The following is an 18,875-nucleotide window of genomic DNA, read 5'->3' as shown; positions in this document are numbered from 1 at the left end:
CGCATTGCAGGCAGACGCTTTACCGTCTGAGCCACCAGGGAAGCCTGACTATGATAAATAGGGTTGGCCAAAAAGTTCTTCCAGGTTTTTCTGTAAGCTGTTATGGAAAAAGCTGAACAAACTTTTTGGCCAACCCACTATTTGTTAAAGGGTTGGCTAGTAGGCTATGCACACTGTCTGGGGGTGTGAGGAGAAAGGCCTATTCATATTCCCTTGCCAATAACAGTGCCAACAAAGCTGCTTCTCGCAAACCAGTCCAAAACCAGTAGTGTTTTGAGTCCTTTTCCATGGAAACTGGGGAGGAGATAAGGTGTTGGAAGAATTTGCTTTGTTTTTCTCCACCAAGAAAAATACAAGAGCAATGTTTCCAGTTTCATTAATACTAAGTAAGTGCTCACATATAAGTAGGGATACGCAGGAGTGAAAAGTTGAGAACAAATGATCACAGGCTTGGGAAGGAGACACCACAGGGAGAGGTAGAGTGCTCATTTGGGGAGGGAAAAGTCCAAAGGTAAGGTACCAGCAGGGCTTCTCCTGTGGCTCAGATGGTAAAGAATCCTCCTGCCAATGCAGGAGATGCAAGAGACACAGGTTCAATCCCTGGGTAGGGAAGATCCCCTGGAGGAGGGCATGGCAACCCACTCTAGTGTTCTTGCCTGGAGAATCCCATGCATAGCAAAGCCTGGTGGTCTACGATCCATGGGGTCACAAGAGTTTGACACAACTGAGCAACTAAGCACAAGATACCAGCAATCTGAGTTAATCTGTGTTGATGAAGGGCTCTTGTCAGGATGACAGTGGCCAATCTGTCCTCCATTTCCTCTGAGGACCTGACCAAAGGAATTGACCTTAAGTTGGTAGTTGGTGATGGACAGGGAGGCCTGGAGTGCTGCGGTTCATGGGGTCATAAAGAGTCGGACACGACTGAGCGACTGAACTGAACTGAACTGTATCAGAAAAAAGTTTAAAATGAGACATAAATTATTTATTGACAGTGAGAGTCATCAAGCTACTGAGAAAAACTGTTGAGTCCTCTTTCCTCTAGAGTTCTTTAAAAGCAGTGTAGATAATCATTTGATGTGTATGGCTTAGGAGGGTTTCCTGCATCTTATAGGTTGAAATGACCTCTATCCATCAGTCTATGTTAGAATGACCACTGTATCCTTACTACTAGTCTCTAGTAAGGACAATAAATTTAGGGCAGCCTTCATGCTTCCACCCTGGTCATTATAACTTTCTAGCCACATTCACTGCATCTCATACAGCCACTCTCAGAAACAGGCATGTAATCCACTGAGGAGATAGAGCAACGAAGGGGGAGAGACCATGTGATAAACAAAGAGAGAGTGGCAGTAGCCAACCTAGCAATACCTGGTTACTGGACCATTTAGCAGGAGCACCAGGGTGAGTTCTTGGTTTCTGAAATCCAGTGTGGCTGTGTGGTGAGGCCTTCCAGGACAGGGAAACAAAGTGATTGCTACATGAAATATACAAGAGAAGTAAAGTGAAGTATAGCATTGTGTGTGACTTTTATTTATGTGAATGTAAAAGAGATTGGCTAGCTCCTGGGAATGAACTTGATTGCTTTGGAGGGCTATCATGAAGGGAGGTTACTTCATGACAGCTGGTGCAGTAACTCAAAGCACTTGGTTGAATGCATTTCTCTGTGTGAAGGTAGAACAGTGTACATGCAGACCCCACATGGCTGATTGCCATAGGAGAAGCTGGACTGGAGCTTATTTTGTGCTCAGAAAATATTGAGCAATGGGATCTCTGACCTCCCTTTCTTGACTGCATGAGGTCAAGCCTATGATTCAGAAAGATTTTACCTTCAGGATATAAAGATTTCATCTCTCCATTATTTAATTCCATGGTCGCTTTTCACTTCATATTGTTTGAGTCCTAGAGAGAGAGCAAGAGAAAATTATCTGTGGCAGTGATTCTCAACCTGCTGTCCATGGATTGTGCTGGCTCACCACACTTCTAGTCCTAGATAGAGTGACTAACTCATCCATTTTGGGACTTTGTTATTTATAGTTTCATCCCTGACAATCCCACATCCCTTAGTCCCAAGTTAACTAGCATGGTTGGACATCCTAGTTCTAAATGAGATAAGGAGAACGAGTTTTCCCTGAAGTTGAAAGTATTTAAATTCTGAAAGCCAATGAGTTTTTCTAAAGCTAAACATATTTAAACTGAATTTTGTGATTCCACCTTCCTATCTCTTGGCTTCAAAATGGCATCTTTAAAATGAAATGATGGTAACAGTGGTTGGTAGTCTTATAGTTTTTTAAACAGCCTAACTTGGCACAGATGGTGATTACCTTACATCAGAAGCCCTCCTCCTATTTTAGTATAGTCTAGGTACCACTCACCAATTTAGTCCCTTTCTCTGCCTTATACTCTCTGCCCTTCTACTGGATTTTGTACTGAGACTTGATCTCAAGATGATAAACATTCATGGTGGACATATGGGGTTAGTTCTGACTACAAACTTGAAATAGCTAATGCCTTGGTCTTGATGGTGACATGCTGGGTAGAGAAAGTCACCTTCCTCCTGCCTTGCTTGTCCTTCCTGTCTGATTTTTTTCATCATCCTTAAACAGATTTGCCATTGTGGGTGGGAAACCATGGAGGCTTTTCATCAAAACACTTGGTGTGATGAGGAAGAATATGGGGAAGGTGAAGTGAGAGGTGAGAAATGATGGTGCTGCTATTTGAATTACTGTGTAAATTTGGGCAAGTTCCTTAGCTTTCTTTTTTAAATTTATTTTTAATTGGAGAAAAATTGCTTTACAATGTTGGTTTCTGACATACAAAATGCAAACCAGCAGTAATTATACATATATCCCCTCCCTCTTCAGCCTACCTCCCCTTCCCCATCTCACCCTTCTGGGTCATCACAGAGGACCAGGCTGGGCTACAATAGCTTCCCACTAATTATCTACTTTACACATGATAGTGTATATATGTCAGTGCTACTTTCTCCATTCATCCTGCTCTCCTTCCCCCACTGTGTCCACAAGTCCACTCTCTACATCTGCATCTCCATTCCTTCCCTGCAAATAGGTTCATCAGTACCATTTTTCTAGATTCCATATTTGCTCATTTGTAAACCAGGGGTACTACCTTTCTTACCAATCTGAGGAGATTGTTTGGCAGAGCACATGAAATAATGGTCTTGGAAGGGGATATGATGGTGCACCCAGCAGTTGTTTATCAGCTTGTTTCCTCTCATCCTCTGGCCTGGGCTTCTTCACCAGGAAGTGAGCTCATAAAAGAGAGCTGCTTGCATTTTCCATAATCTTACATGCTTTAATATAGCAAGCAGAGGCATTACCTCATTGCGGCCAAGCATACCTGCTTTCTAACAGCAATTACTCAAGACTAGTTTCACTTCTCCTGTTGGCTTTCAACCCTGAGTCACATCTTTCTTTCATTCCCCCAACTCTCAGGCACAAAGCCTCATTCCCTGGGGCCCAGCTCAGGGCACTTTCTTCCCAAGCCCTAACATTCCAAAGTAAACACCTGCAATTTATAGTCTCTGCTCCCTTCCTGCGCAAAACACACAGCACACAATATATCTGTATTGGGAGGGGAATTGTGGTGGAGCAAGAAAAGAGCATTATACTAAGAATTGGATAACTGGACTCTGATCCAGCCAGGGTACTTCACTAGTTCTTTACCCTTGAGGAAATCATTTCCTCTCTGTATTCCCATCTGTAAAGTGATAGAGGAGGAGGGTGGTTCACACTGTGGAGTACAAAAGTACTGGCCTAGGCATCTGTAGATTGGGTTTCTTATTCCAGTCTGGCTGCTCGCTAACTTCTCTGTGATTTGGGGGAAATCACTACCCACTTACAGGGCCACACCTCCCCATATGTAAAAAAAAAGTTTGAATTAGGTGATTCATCAAGATTTCTGCCAGGCTAGAAATTGGATGCTTCTCTAGAATGGGTTTCATTAAACATACATGGATGGCAGTGCCTGCTTCATGCCAGACATTGTTTGATGATAGTTGTGACAGGGCTCATGGCTGGGCAAGGTCCTTGAGACCCTGAGTACAACTGCTACTTGTTGCTGGCCATGTCTCAACTGGCAAGGTGGTGACCCCATGGACAGTTCCTATAATTCCCCTGCCTTTGGTCTCCTACCCCCTCTCCCCTTTCCCACCACCTGTAACTTTAAGCAGTGGTGATGAATCATGGAGTTTCTGAAACAGATTCCACCATCTGTTTGCTGGAGATGTTCACAGGGCTGTCAGCAGGCTGCAGTGTGGTCTCTGGCTGCCTTCATTGAGAAACAGGCCAGAATGCAATGGCAGATTAATGTAGTTGGGAGGGAAGCAGTTGATTTTTGACAGTGGGGTCTGTGAAAGCCATTTGTGAGCTGGGCTGAGGAGATTAGATCTAAAAAGGCACTCAGCATCTTGAATCTGAGACGACTTGTTCCAAAAGGCATCTTGAAAGGCCCTTACAGCTCGAGATCTATGTTCCTGCAGCCAGGCAGGGGGAACCGGATCTGTTTCAGAGAGAGGAGAAGTTTTCATGATTATATTCAGCAAAGGACTGGGCAGTTTTTCTTAGTAAACAGTTTAGTGTTAAACAACCCTCACTGCTTGGGAAGGTGCCTCCCATTTTGTTCTTGGGGAAAAGTGACTGAACAGAGCTTGCTCAGTGATGAACATAGGGAATGAGACTAGGTGCCCCTTATTTTATTTACCCATTTAAACCTAACTGATGCAATACTGGGAAAGCCCAAGTTAATGCTCTATTGGATATCCTACTAAGGTCAAATAGGCACTCCACTGTGAGCGCTCCTTCCCTCTTCTCCCTTGGAGTGTGGGCAGGCCCTGTGAGTGATCTTCCTTCTTCCTTCACTCTCTGAAATCACCTTGGTTCCTGGCCCTCTTGAGGCAGTACCTCCTTCTAGGCCTCAGGCAAACAGGTTTTTCCGTTGGAAATTGGGGGCTCTCTGGAGAGCCTAGGTTTGATTCAGGCCTCCCTCCTACCCGTTGTTCCATGCTAGATGTCAAGAACTAAAAGTTGTCTGTTTGGGTTGCATTGGGCTTCCCAGGTGGTGCTAGTGGTAAAGAATCTGCCTGCCAATGCAGGAGATGTAAGAGATGTGGGTTCAATCCCTGGATTGGGAAGATCCCCTGGAGAAGGGCATGGCAACCCACTCCAGTATTCTTGCTTGGAGAATCCCATGAACAGAGGAGCCTGGTGGGCTATAGTCCATAGGGTCACAAAGAGTTGGACACAACTGAAGTGACTTAGCATGCACACACTCAGGCAGGCTGCACTGGAGTAGATGGAACAGTCACTAATTCACTTCTGTGGTTCTTCCATTGCAGCCTAGAGACCATAGAAGTCTGAACCAGGTGGAAGGAAGGGAAGATGGGAAAAGTGGTGGAGAGCAGAATCCCATAGGGACCCAAATGGTCCTCGAGACAATAACCTTATCCAGAAGTAAGGGCCAAGAAGCACATGACTGAGCCCTGGGGCTGGCCAGGCAGATGAAAACTAGGCTGGTGGAGCCTACATGACAACTTTCTGCATTTGGTGCTGTGAACCGACTCATCTCCCCATCCCCGCCAAGAAACCTGGGACCATGAGGAGCAGCCTGACCCTGGTGGGGACCCTCTGGGCCTTTCTGTCCCTTGTTACCGCTGTGGCCAGTTCTACCAGTTACTTCCTGCCTTATTGGCTCTTTGGATCTCAGCTGGGGAAGCCAGTGTCATTCAGCACATTCCGGAGGTGCAATTACCCTGTGAGGGGAGAGGGGCAGAGTCTGATCATGGTTGAAGAGTGTGGGCGCTATGCCAGCTTCAGTGCCATCCCCAGCCTGGCCTGGCAGATGTGCACAGTGGTGACAGGTGCTGGCTGTGCTCTGCTGCTCCTGGTGGCACTGGCTGCTGTCCTGGGCTGCTGCATGGAAGAACTCATCTCCAGAATGATGGGACGTTGCATGGGAGCTGCACAGTTCGTGGGAGGTAAGACTGTGTGGCTGAGATTGGGGAGGTTGGGGAGCTTTGCAGGAGTGGGCATAGAGGGCATATTGCCTTACAGGGAAATCCACTCTCAGCTTCTCTTTGTCCAACTCTAAGGCTGTGAATGGGCTTCCCTGGTGACTCAGATGGTAAAGAATCTGCCTGCCAATGCAGGAGACGCAGGTTCGATCCCTGAGTCAGGAAGATCCCCTGGAGAAGGAAATGGCAGCCCACTCCAGTATTCTTTCCTGGGGAAATCCCATGGACAGAGGAGCCTGGGGGGGCTACAGTCCATGGGGTCACAAAGAGTTGGACATGACTTGGCAACTGAACAACAGCAACAAGGCTCTGAATGGGGGATCCTTTGAGATACCTGGTCTGGGACTCCCCAAAGTGCAATCTACATCAGGGTTTTATTCACAGCAAGACTGGCTAGTAGGCAGAGTTGATATCTGTTTTTTTGGCCCTGATTTTCATCACATTCTTTTTCCTGCAGAGTGCCCATTTAACATATTATCCAGGTCTGCTTTGCAGAGGAAGCAACTCTAGTATACTACTAGTATGGTATACAACTCTATACTCCACTATCGCTACTGCTGCTAAGTCACTTCAGTCGTGTCCGACTCTGTGCAACCCCATAGACGGCAGCCCACCAGGCTCCCCTGTCCCTGGGATTCTCCAGGCAAGAACACTGGAGTGGGTTGCCATTTCCTTCTCCAGCGCATGAAAGTGAAAAGTGAAAGTGAAGTCGCTCAGTCGTGTCCAACTCTTAGCGACCCATGGACTGCAGCCTACCAGGCTCCTCCACCCATGGGATTTTCCAGGCAAGAGTACTGGAGTGGGGTGCCATTGCCTTCTCCGATACTCCAGTATTACAGTTCCCAAATAAACTTGACCTCTAAGATCCCTGATCGCTGGTAGTTATCTGAGGACCGTGATCTGATTACCACATACACGAAGGTTCTAATTACTAAATGAGGTTAATATGCAGTCCTCACCAAAAAAATACATCTCTAATAGTGAAATGCTAGCTACCAGGCAGACTGCAGTTGACCACTTATCTGGCAACATCTAAGGCTAGCCCTGACTGGTAGCCATCAACAGTCTATTCAGGTTTCCTCTGGCCCCGACTCACTCTACTTATCTTTTCTCTCATTCAGTCTGCCTCTAAATTTAGTGCAGGAGACCTGGGATGCTGGCAGTGTATGGATGGGCTAGGAAAGGACAAAATGCAAAAATGGCAGACAGTAGGAAAGCAATGGGAGTGGTTTCATTTGAACTGAGAGGAAAAAGGCAAGTTTAGACACACAGGCAAATATATGTGTGAATGTATGAGCTATTTTTTACACCTGGATGGGGAAATGGAAAAAAGTGCTGGTAGAATCAACGGCTGAAGTTTGTTGTTGTTCCTGAAAAGTTTTAGAATTCCTATTCATTATCACTGTCATCTGCATTAGCAGCACAGTGTGGGTGACTGGGGCCAGGAAACTTTGATCCCACTTCTGGCTCTTTTGCTAAGTTGCCCTGTGGCTGTAAGCAAATGACTGACCTCTCTCAGGTTCACTTCCCTTCTTTCCTTGAATTGGTTCATTGGCAAGATAGCCCAGATCCTCATTTTCTTCTTCTCTCCGATGACTGCATTCAAGTAGCCTTGGGGTGCAATGGTACTGATGACCTAAGACAGTGCTTCTCATCAGGGACTGATTTTTTACACCCCTCACCCCCCCCCACCAGAGGACATTTGGTAAAGTCTTTGAGACATTTTTGGTTATCACAAATTGGGGAGGGTGCTACTGACAATCAGTGGATAAAGATGAGGGATGCTGTTAAATATACCACAACGCATAAGAATAAAACAGTTGCCTACTCCCCAAAACAAAGAAATATCTGGTCCCAAATGTCAATAGTGTCAAGATTGAGAAACCCTAAGCTAAGATATGATTTCCTTGCCTTCTTATGAAACGTACCGGATTCTCTTTTTGTGCCAGTTAAGGTGATGTTAAGATGTTTCCCTCTTTCCTTAGACTCATTGTAAAAATTTTAAATTTGAATTAACATACTAATCTCCCTTATGTGTGAACTTTCCCATTACTAATGATTTTCTGGCCACATTGGAAAGTCATTACATTAATTTCTCTCTTCCCCTTGAAAACCCTGGTACAGAGCTAACAGGTTACTAAGGCTGGTCTAAACCAATGACTTTAGCCCCCCTTTGTGGGCTTCACAGATATTACAAATGAATCTTAAGTAGGCTCACCTTTCACCTGCTTTCTTGGGCTTACTATGACTAGCTTGTACTTCTATGGGCTCATTAATTCAGGAAGTGATACTTAGCTGGCAGAGAAAGGAGTGCTTCTTACGACTCATATTTATAGCCCAGGGCCCAGCTCAGCACCTGGCATATAGCAGGTATTCAGTAATGGTAGAAAGAATGAACATATGGCTAAGGCAATGTCTGGTATATTTTGGGATAAGTTGGTCACATGAGAGCTGGCTTCATTCACATCCTTTCCTTTCTTCCAGGCTTTCATTCAAGGGTATTAGCACCCTGAATTCTCTTCTCTTCTGACTTGAGAGTGACAACTTAGCTTCATTTGCTTTTCTAAGAGTTTCCAGCAGAGAGTGAGGAGGGGCTAACTGGTAGGAATAAGAAAGACAGTAGCAACAGTCTACATCTGACTCTAAGAATTAACATTGGCTCCTACAGCCACCTTGCCTCCTACCTTGGGCTTGAGTGAGACTTTCACAAAACCTCTGTGGGTCTCCATATAATACATTTTGGTTGATCTCACCTTAGAGGTCCAGAAACTCAAAGGACATTGTTGAAGGAAGATGTGACTAGGTAATGGAGACTTGAGCTTTCTAGGTGGTGCTGGTGGTAAAGAATCTGCCTGCCAATGTAGGAGACACAAGAGATGCAGGTTCAGTCTGTGGGTCGGGATGATACCCTAGAGAAGGAAATGGCAAGCTACTCCAGTATTCTTGCCTGCAGAATTCCATGGACAGAGGAGCCTGGAAGGCCATGGTCCATAGGGTCACAAAGAGTCAGACATAACTGAAGTGACTTAACATGCACATGCATGCAATGGAGACTTAGACACCCATGAACTGAGTGGGGAAGAACTTTAACTGAGTGGCAGATGTCATGCAGAGGCAGCAGAAACATCAGTATCGTTTTCATCTCATATGATTCTGCCATTTTATATTCCCCATTGGCTATTGCTCATAGGAACATAGTCACAGTGTTTATGCTTAGATGAGGGTCTTTAAAACTCAAGAATAAAATGCCATTTGACAGTAGTCATGGAAAGAGTTAAGACCCAAGGTGTGCTACAAGGTTTATCCCTGGGCAAGGGAATAATACTGGACAGATGGCTGAATTTCCACAACTTCCCCATCTGTAATACCAGCCAACTAAGAGTCATTTTCATTTACTTTTTAGAAACTGGAGCCTGTCAAGATTATGTCAGATGTGAAGGAATGGTAAAACCTGCTTGAATGTATCATATTTTCTAGGCACCCCTTGGCATACAACCATTATCCAAGGTTCTTCAGAGATCTTGTGCCTCACTCCTCAGAGATGGACTCTGTTAGTGGCAGGAAGCCAAACCTGAAGAGCATTTTGAGCTGCACGGATAAAAGACATATGAGAAAGAGCTGTGGGGGTTAAGTTGAAGCCTGTTGTTCAACCGAGGGAAATTGATTTCATTGCTCCAGGCCAGACTGCTTCTCAGAGCTAGTGCATTAACCAAAATATATCAGGGGGAGGAACCCATTTGTTTCAGGTTTGGTTTATCTCTGCCAGACCCCAAACCACTGAAGAGATGGAGTATCCATTAAGAACTACTCCCTCCCCTCTGCCTGACTTTTGTTCCCCAGTTTGGCGGCTGTCCACAGAGATGAGCGGTGGGAAGTGGGAGAGACAGGAAGAAATAAAGAACTGCTGGCCTGAGTCAGATTCAGCAAGGTGACCTGATGGGGCCCTTGGGTCCTATTTGCTCCACCTGCAGCCGATCCAGCTGGACAAGTATAGGGTCCAGAGAGCCTTCCACTGGGACCTTCATGCCCTCCTCTAACCGGGGAAGGAAACATCTGGTCAGGAGATTATTTCAGCCCCGGGGATGCTGAGGTTTCCAGCCAGCTGGCCCCTGATCCCTGAGAACAAGGTCATTATTTACATTCCCCTGTGTATACACATGCAACATGCTTGTGAGTTATCCTCTACCTTCAGTGAGGGCTAACCGAAGAAGAAATAGGTGAGAAGTAAATATAAAGAACTCCTGGCAGGAAAATGTGTAAGATCTTGGATCAGGTTACTTGAGGGAGGCCAAGAATCTTTCTAGAGCAGGGAATGTATCAGAATCACCTGGAGTGCTTAAAAAAGTGGTCTCTCTCCCTCTTTCTCATACTAATATACATAGCAACAGGTGGAAGGCTACATGTTTTTAAAAATCTCCCCAGTGACTCTGATGTGTGTGCTGTGTTCCCTTTCTCCAACCCAAGTAAGAACTACCACTCTGGACTTTTTTTGTTTTGGTTTAGTTAAGCAGATAGAATTCAACACATCCAGACAGGCACTAATGTTTTGCTCCACCTAAGGTCCTAATGCTACATGCTTCAAGCTGAATGAAAATTGCCATTGGAGACAGATCACTGAGAATGTGATTCAAGGAAAGGGTGGTGTTTTTTTTTAAAACCATTATCTTCTCCGCAAACCAAGCATTTCCTGGAAAGTCTTCCAAAGTGTCGTCAGTCATCATTTAACTTATCTTTACCATGTTGAGCAAGGATTATAAAAGTGGCTTTCTGTTTGGGAAATGGTGTTTAAAGGAGTTAACCTATTAACAAAGACTCATGTAGAAGATTTGAAGCAGAGCAGAGAATATGGTAGAGGCCCTCTGACTCTCAGCCTCGGGCTTTATGCACTGGTGTCATTGATTTTTCTTTATCTCTTTAGAGAGGAAGTTCTATCATAGTGTTTCTCAGAGTGGTCCATGAAGCACTTATATAAGAATTTCCTGGTGTGCTTATTAAATGCAGATTCCTTAGTGCCTTCCTAAACCTCCCGAATAAGAGCTGATGCCTGGCACTCTGGATTCTACATAGCCTCTCAGGCTGACTGATTTATTTTTGAAAGTATAGTATGAAATATTTCAGATATATGCATCCTAAGGCTTAAGGAATAGACTATTACTGATGTTGAAGTCTTCATACCCTGATCGTATTCCCTTGTCTCCACAGCAAAGGTAACTACTGTCTTGGATTTGTTATCTATTTGTTATTTTCCCATCATGATTCCAATACCCACTAACATTTGAGAACCTCTGCTCAGTTTCACTCACAGTGTTGCTTTTTTCTGGAATTCCCTTTTCTTCCATCTCTGCCTGCAAATATCTGTCTATGTCTAAAAGGCCAGGTCAAGTACAGCCTCTCTATGAAGCTTCCCTGATCTATTTTAAAAATCTCTAGGAGAGGTGAACTGTCTTATAACTTGGAGAGAGAATATGCAGTGAAATGAATGGGAGAGTTGAGTGGGGGAGTTCCCTGGGAAGGGAAAGCTGAGATATAGTTGGACGGCAAACATAAATTTTCCACTATGTTTGAGCCGAAGTTGCTACAAGAGCCATAAATTGAACAAATTAATAACAAATTAACCCAGACTAGACTTCTGCTCAAGGTAGTAAATTCAAACTACCAAATAGCCATATTTGGACAGATATTTGAGAGTGGAGTGTGAAGTGTAACAAAATGACTGCTCACCCGATAGTTGCACTTGTGATTGGGAGGGATGATGGGCAAAGGGGGTTCATAACAGCCAGTTGAGGAGGCTTTCTCTGCCCAGAGACAAAGACTAGGCATCCACCTAATTGAGAATGTCCAGTTGGGAGGGGATTACACAGCTGTTGAAATATGGGGAAGTTGTAATTCTGGCAGCAGGGGAAGGTTCAGGACAGCTAGGATTGCAGCAGAAGAGAGGGTTCTGAGGTCTGTCCGAGATAATATGCACAAACATTTGTATTGGCGTTGAGATTCCACAAGGGCTGAAGTCAAGTAAAGTGTCTAATTCCAGACCTCGGCTTGGTCAGAGCAATGATTGAAAACTATAGCAACCATGTTTGGGGAGGACACTTGGTACATTTTGTGATGGGATTCTTGTGGAAGGAGCTGTTGAAGAAGGGAAACAAGATGGCCACCCACTGGTCATCTGCACATGAGCTGTGGGGGAGTAAGGACAGTAACACACTCTAAAGGGCTTTCCCTTTCTAGAAATAGGTGAGAATAGGGAAGTACCCAGCTGAGCATGTGCAGTTGGGACAGACTTCTCCAAGGGGCATACGTGGCTGGAGGAGCAGTAAATCCTTAGTTAGGAATGACACACAGAAAAGTAGGAGCCAGGGCTACAGCTCATACATGGCAGGGCTGAGATTTAAACTAATTTTCTCTACCACCAGAGCTCCTGCTTTTCATATTTTTAGTGGTGTTTTTCTCAAATGTTGGTACCAGAGCCTGAGGCATCAGCATCATGAGGGTGCTTTTGAAATGCATATTCCTGGGCTACAGTTACTGAATCAAATACCTGAGGGTGAAGTTCAAGAATCTATATTTTTAGTAAGCGCCCAGTCTTCCAGAAGGTGGCAGGGCTTGTCACTGGAAAATGACTTCTATGTTACTATTTGAAGCACATCTTCACATCCCAAATTGATTATAACTGTTGGAGACAAGTATGTGTTTAGTCACTAAGTTATGTCTGACTTTGCAACACCATGGACTGTAGCCTGCCAGGCTCCTCTGTCCATGGGATTTCCCAGGTGAAAATATTGGAATGGGTTGCCATTTCCTTCTCCAGAGGACAGGTATTCAGTTCAGTTCAGTTGCTCAGTTGTGTCCGACTCTTTGCAACCCCATGGACTGCAGCATGCCTATCCATGGATAGGCCTCCCTATCCATCGCCAACTCTCGGAGTTTACTCAAACTCATGACCATGAGGTCGGTGATGCCATCCAACCATCTCATCCTCTGTCCTTCTCCCCCAGCCTTCAATCTTTCCCAGCATCGGAGTCTTTTCAAATGAGTCAGTTCTTCCCATCAAGTGGCCAAAGTATTGGAGTTTCAGCTTCAGCATCAGTCCTTCCAATGAACACTCAGGACTGTTTCCTTTAGGATGGACTGGTTGATCTCCTTGCAGTCCAAATGATTCTCAAGAGTATTCTCCAACACCACAGTTCAAAAGCATCAATTCTTCAGCTTTCTTTATAGTCTGACTCTCACATCCATATATGACTACAGGAAAAACAATAGCTTTGACTAGATGGACCTTTGTTGGCAAAGTAATGTCTCTGCTTTTTAATATGCTGTCTAGGTTGGTCATAGCTATTCTTCCAAGGAGCAAGCATCTTTTAATTTCATAACTGCAGTCACCATCTGCAGTGATTTTGGAGCCCCCCAAAATAAAGTCCCTCACTGTCTCCATTGTTTCCCCATCTATTTGCCATGAAATGATGGGACTGTTGGAGAAGGAAATGGCAACCCACTCCAGTATTCTTGCCTGGAGAATCCTGTGGATGGAGGAGCCTGGTGGGCTGCTGTCCATAGGGTCGCACAGAGTCAGACACGACTGAAGTGACTTAGCATGCATGCATGCATGGTGGGACTGGATGCCATGATCTTAGTTTTCTGAATGTTGAACTTTAAACCAGCTTTTTCACTCTGCTCTTTCACTTTCATCAAGAGGCTCTTTAGTTCTTCTTCACTTTCTGCCATAAGGATGGTGTCATCTGCATATCTGAGGTTATTGATATTTCTGCCGGCAATCTTGATTCCAGCTTGTGCTTCATCTAGCCCAGCATTTCACATGATGTACTCTGCATAGAAGTTAAATAAGCAGGGTGACAATATACAGCCTTGACGTACTCCTTTCCCAATTTGGAACCAGTCTGTTGTTCCATGTCCAGTTCTAACTGTTGCTTCTTGATCTGCATACAGATTTCTCAGGAGGCAGGTCAGGTGGTCTGGTATTCCCATCTCTTTAAGAATTTTCCAGTTTGTTGTGATTCACACAGTCAAAGGCTTTGGTGTAGTCAATAAAGCAGAAATAGATGTTTTTCTGGAACTCTCTTGCTTTTTTGATGATCCAATGGATGTTGGCAATTTGATCTCTGGTTCCTCTGCCTTTTCTAAATCCAGCTTGAACATCTGGAAGTTCACGGTTCACATACTGTTGAAGCCTGGCTTGGAGAATTTTGAGCATTACTTTGCTAGCGTGTGAGATGAGTGCAATTGTGTGGTAGTTTGAACATTCTTTGGCATTGCCTTTCTTTGGGATTGGAATGAAAATTGATCTTTTCCAGTCCTGTGGCCACTGCTGAGTTTTCCAAATTTGCTGGCATATTGAGTGCAGCACTTTCACAACATCATCTTTTAGGATTTGAAATACTTCAACTGGAATTCCATCACCTCCACTAGCTTTGTTCATAATGATGCTTCCTAAGCCCACTTGACTTCACATTCCAGGATGTCTGGCTCTAGGTGAGTGATCACACCATCATGGTTATCTGAGTCATGAAGATCTTTTTTGTACAGTTCTTCTGTGTATTCTTGCCACCTCTTCTTAATATCTTCTGCTTCTGTTAGGTCCATACCATTTCTGTCCTTTATTGTGCTCATCTTTGCATGAAATGTTCCCTTGGTATCTCTAATTTTCTTGAAGAGATCTCTAGTCTTTCCCATTCTATTGTTTCCTCTATTTCTTTGCATTGATCACTGAGGAAGGCTTTCTTATCTCTCCTTGCTGTTCTTTGGAACTCTGCATTCAGATGGGTATATCTTTCCTTTTCTCCTTTGCCTTTCACTTCCTCTTCTTTTCTCAGCTATTTGTAAGGCCTCCTCAGACAACCATTTTGCCTTTTTGCATTTCTTTTTCTTGGGGATGATTTTGATCCCTGCCTCCTGTACAATGTCATGAACCTCCGTCCATAATTCTTCAGGCACTCTGTCTATCAGATCTAATCCTTTGAATCTACTTGTCACTTCCACTGTATAATCGTAAGGGATTTGATTTAGGTCATACCTGAGTGGCTTATTGGCTTTCCCTACTTTCTTCAGTTTAATTCTGAATTTGGCAATAAGGAGTTCATCATCAGAATCACAGTCAGCTCCCAGTCTTGTTTTTGCTGACTGTATAGAGCTTCTCCATCTTTGGCTGCAAGGAATATAATCAATCTGATTTCAATATTGACCATCTGGTGATGTCCATGTGTAGAGTCTTCTCTTGTGTTGTTGGAAGAGGGTGTTTGCTATGACCAGTGCATTCTCTTGGCAAAACTCTGTTAGCCTTTGACCTGCTTCATTTTGTACTCCAAGGCCAAATTTGCCTGTTACTCCAGGTATCTCTTGACTTCCTACTTTTGCATTCCAGTCCCCTATAATGAAAAGGACATCTTTTTTGAGTGTTAGTTCTAGAAGGTCTTGTAGGTCTTCACAGAACCGTTCAATAATGAGGATAAATTACCTTGTGACTTTGTTTTTAAAATAATAAGTCTCCTTGGAAATCTTTATCTATCTATGATCAAATGTGATATAATCCTCTGTTACAAGTGCAGTAAGGTATGCACTTGTATGTTACAAGTCCATGAAGTATGTTTATAACCTATGGTGTTCACCTGTATGAAAGGCATGAGGGAGAATGGGGGATGGGAGGGGTGGTAGGGCAGGTTGAGAAGAGCATGTGGCCACCTACACTGGGGCAGAACACATACCTGGCAGATTCCTACTTTCTGGCTTGGTGACTGAGAAAAATTGCAAGAAAACCACTCCAAGCAGGTGACTTTAAAACCAAGCCTTGTTCAGCTTTTGACTTTTCAGCTGTTATGAGGACAAAAATGTGAGGAAGAAATTACCATGGAGAATATAAGTAGAAAGGGAAGAGCCAGAGGAAGAGGCTGATGTTTAATAATAGTAATAAATCTTTATTGAGCACATTCTGTGTGCCTGGAAACTTTATAAGTACTACTTTTTGAAACAGCCCTGTAAGTTACAGTACTATTATTCCCATTTTAAAGATGAGGTGACTGAGGCACAGAGAGATTAAGTAACTTGCCCAAGTCACACAGTCTCTAGGGGGCAGAGCTGGAATTTGAAATTAGGTCTAGGGACTACAGAACCCAATCTCTTTCTCTCTCTCTTTTTCCCCAGCTTCATTGAATACAATTGACATAACATTGTGTAAGTGTAAGGTGTACAATACACTGATTTGATGTACTTGTACATTGTGAAAGGATTATCACGATAAGGTTAGAGAACACATAAATCGCCTTACATAATTATTTTGTGGTGAGAACATTTAAGATCTACTCTCTTAGCAACTTTCAAGTATATAATATTGTATTGTTCTCTTAAGCCATCGTGCTGTTTCTCTGACTCTTAATGCCCATAATATTCCTAGTGCCTACTATAGATACTGTTGCCAAAAAGTGATCATTTCTGGACACCTGCCTCTAGAAGAACAGCACTTCTAAGGATCTCTCTTATTGGTAAGAAAAGCATTGCCAGCAACTGGCTTTGCGACCTTGAGTAAATTGCTTTCCCTCTCTGGGTCTCAGCACCCACATCTGTAATGGAGAAGGGTTGGAGTAGGTACTCTCCAAAGGCCTTTCCTTCTCTAAAATTCTGTACCTGTATTGAGTGTCTAGGATGACCTCTCATCTCTACCATGGAGATCCTTTCAGAAGGCTCCCCCCTTGGGAAGTGGGAGCAAAAGAAGCTGTCTGTTAGATAGGCAGAGCATACTCTGACACAGGTACAGTTATTGAGCACTTATTACATACCAGGTAATAAGAAGGTAACAAGGATACATAGTTGAAGATAAATATGGTACCTGCCTTCAAGGAATGCACAGTCCAGTAATGAAAGCAGGCAGCAGTTTTAAAGGCTTATATCACAGAATATTCTGATCACAGAAGTAAGCACAGGGTATTTCTGGAGCAGAGGAAAGGAATATGTAACTTTGCTTGGGGTAGGCACTGGGGATGGTGAGGAAAGGTTTCCTGGAAAAGGTGATCTGTGACTTGAACTTCTCAGCATGGTAAGGTCTAAGGAGCAGGAGGGCTGAAGAAGGTGGAAGGTTCCTCCTGCCATGTCAGGAAAGGCATTTAGCTAACACACACCCCTGCTTGAAAAGTCAGAGCTCATGCCTGTCCCAGAGATCTGAGTGTAGAGGCTGGAATACAGAACTGCTGTTCTTTTATAAACATGTGTTTTTTTCTTCCTACTCTGTGTGGAAAACCTGATTTTTTATTAACTCTTCTCTCAAAGGGTAGACTCTGAAAGCAGGAAAAGGCTGAGGTTTCGTTTCCAATTCTGTCCTTAACACATTGTGTATACTCTGGGATCACATACTTTGGTGCATACCGCTTCGTATCATATCATTTCAGTTTATCTGTGGTAAGAAAAAAATGAGTGCTGTTCCATTGCCACTGGATAAATTCCAGAGCCTAGAAAAGTCTTTTGAGTGACCAGTTTCATTTCCTGTAAGACTATCAGACAGATAAGAATGTCTTCTAGTTTTAAGCATTCCACTGAAGGGAATTTCTAACCTTAATTGGTCATTCTTTTTAGTTTCTAAACCCTCTCTCACCATCAGAAAGTTCCTCCTGTTTAGCTCATATTGCCATGTTGCCAACAAGCTTAGCGAGTATGTTAAGACCTTCTTTGAAAAGGCTTCAGGTGAAGGCAAAGTGGGCTTATTAGCTTCTCAGAGTGTACATAGAATCTTCCTCAGCGAAGAGAGAAGCAAAAGTGAGGCTAGCAGTCCCTGGAGCAGCCTGCCTTTCACTGTCTGGAACCTTTCTGGAACCTCTAGATATGCCAGTCAGTCACCCTTAATCAAATATCTGCTTTGTGGGGGCTCTATACTATGCTAGGTTCTGCATCCACACGCGTGGTAGGTGACCGTCCCATGACCTGTGATGTAGCACTCAAGTATAGTGTTCTTGTAGTTAGACTCTCTTGGTTGTAAGTAGCAGAGACTTGAGTTCTCCAATGAAAAGGAATTTATTATAACATAAGAAAAGTGGAACTGGAAAGCCATTAACAAGGACTGAATTCCCTAACTCTTTCAGGAGCAGTATGGAGTTTCCCTTCATGGTGTACCTGATTTCTGCCACTGTGTTCTCTTCTTTTACCAATCAGTTTGCTCAGCTTACCCAGAACTGACGTCTATTCATAACTTTGGGTTGAACTTGGCTTCAGCTTGACACAGACTTGATTTTACCTCCTGGTGTTTTTTTCCTATCTTCTGCTCCATCTGCTAACTAGCACAACGTTTCTGTATTCCTTGATTAAAATTTCCAGAAACAAGAATCTGGCCCAGCTACTCTCTTCAGAGCATGCTATATCACCCATTACTGGCCAGCCAACGAATTTGGTTGCTCTTGTGTCAGATGCCAATGCTTAGTCCAATTCATGATCGCCAAAGGCAAGGGCGAGTGGGTCACAGGTTACAAAATGTAAACCTAGGCAGCAAATAAGAGCTGTAGTTGACGCAAATGTCCTTAAAAGGCAGTGCCAGCAAGTAGACCCAGATTTATATCTCTAAGTCAGAAGAGTAAGGTTATCACTAAGATCGCACAGAGTTGCCCTCTAATAATTAAATGACCTCAACAAAATGAGATGAAGGCAAGGGGCACAGTGGAAGGTTTTGAAAGCTAAAGAAAGTAGGAATGCTTAGCATGAAGCTGGAATGTTCTCTCAGAAGTGTTTCTGGAGGAGGGAGTGTGGTCCCCTGCTCACCAGTAGATGCCTACATAATGTGTATGCTTTGTGTAGATCTCAGTCTGGCAACTGACTTCAAGTTACAGAAATCATGACCTATCTTCAACTAGTAGAG

General features: G+C 43.9%; 1 protein-coding gene across 1 annotated transcript in view; it reads left to right on the top strand.

Moving 5' to 3' along the window:
- The first annotated feature begins 5,378 nt into the window (after window positions 1-5,378).
- Window positions 5,379-18,875, top strand: part of LHFPL1 (LHFPL tetraspan subfamily member 1) — a 51,896-nt gene continuing 38,399 nt past the window's right edge. Inside the window, exon 1 of the mRNA XM_020882807.2 lies at window positions 5,379-5,995. Coding sequence (XP_020738466.2) covers window positions 5,545-5,995 — 451 coding nt within the window. The 5' untranslated portion in view covers window positions 5,379-5,544. The remainder of the gene's footprint in view (window positions 5,996-18,875) is intronic.

This window comes from Odocoileus virginianus, unplaced genomic scaffold (assembly GCF_023699985.2).
Source record: "Odocoileus virginianus isolate 20LAN1187 ecotype Illinois unplaced genomic scaffold, Ovbor_1.2 Unplaced_Scaffold_1, whole genome shotgun sequence".
NCBI lineage: Eukaryota > Metazoa > Chordata > Mammalia > Artiodactyla > Cervidae > Odocoileus > Odocoileus virginianus.
Note: the sequence above shows the minus strand (reverse complement) of the source record. Positions and strands in the feature narration are given on the sequence as shown.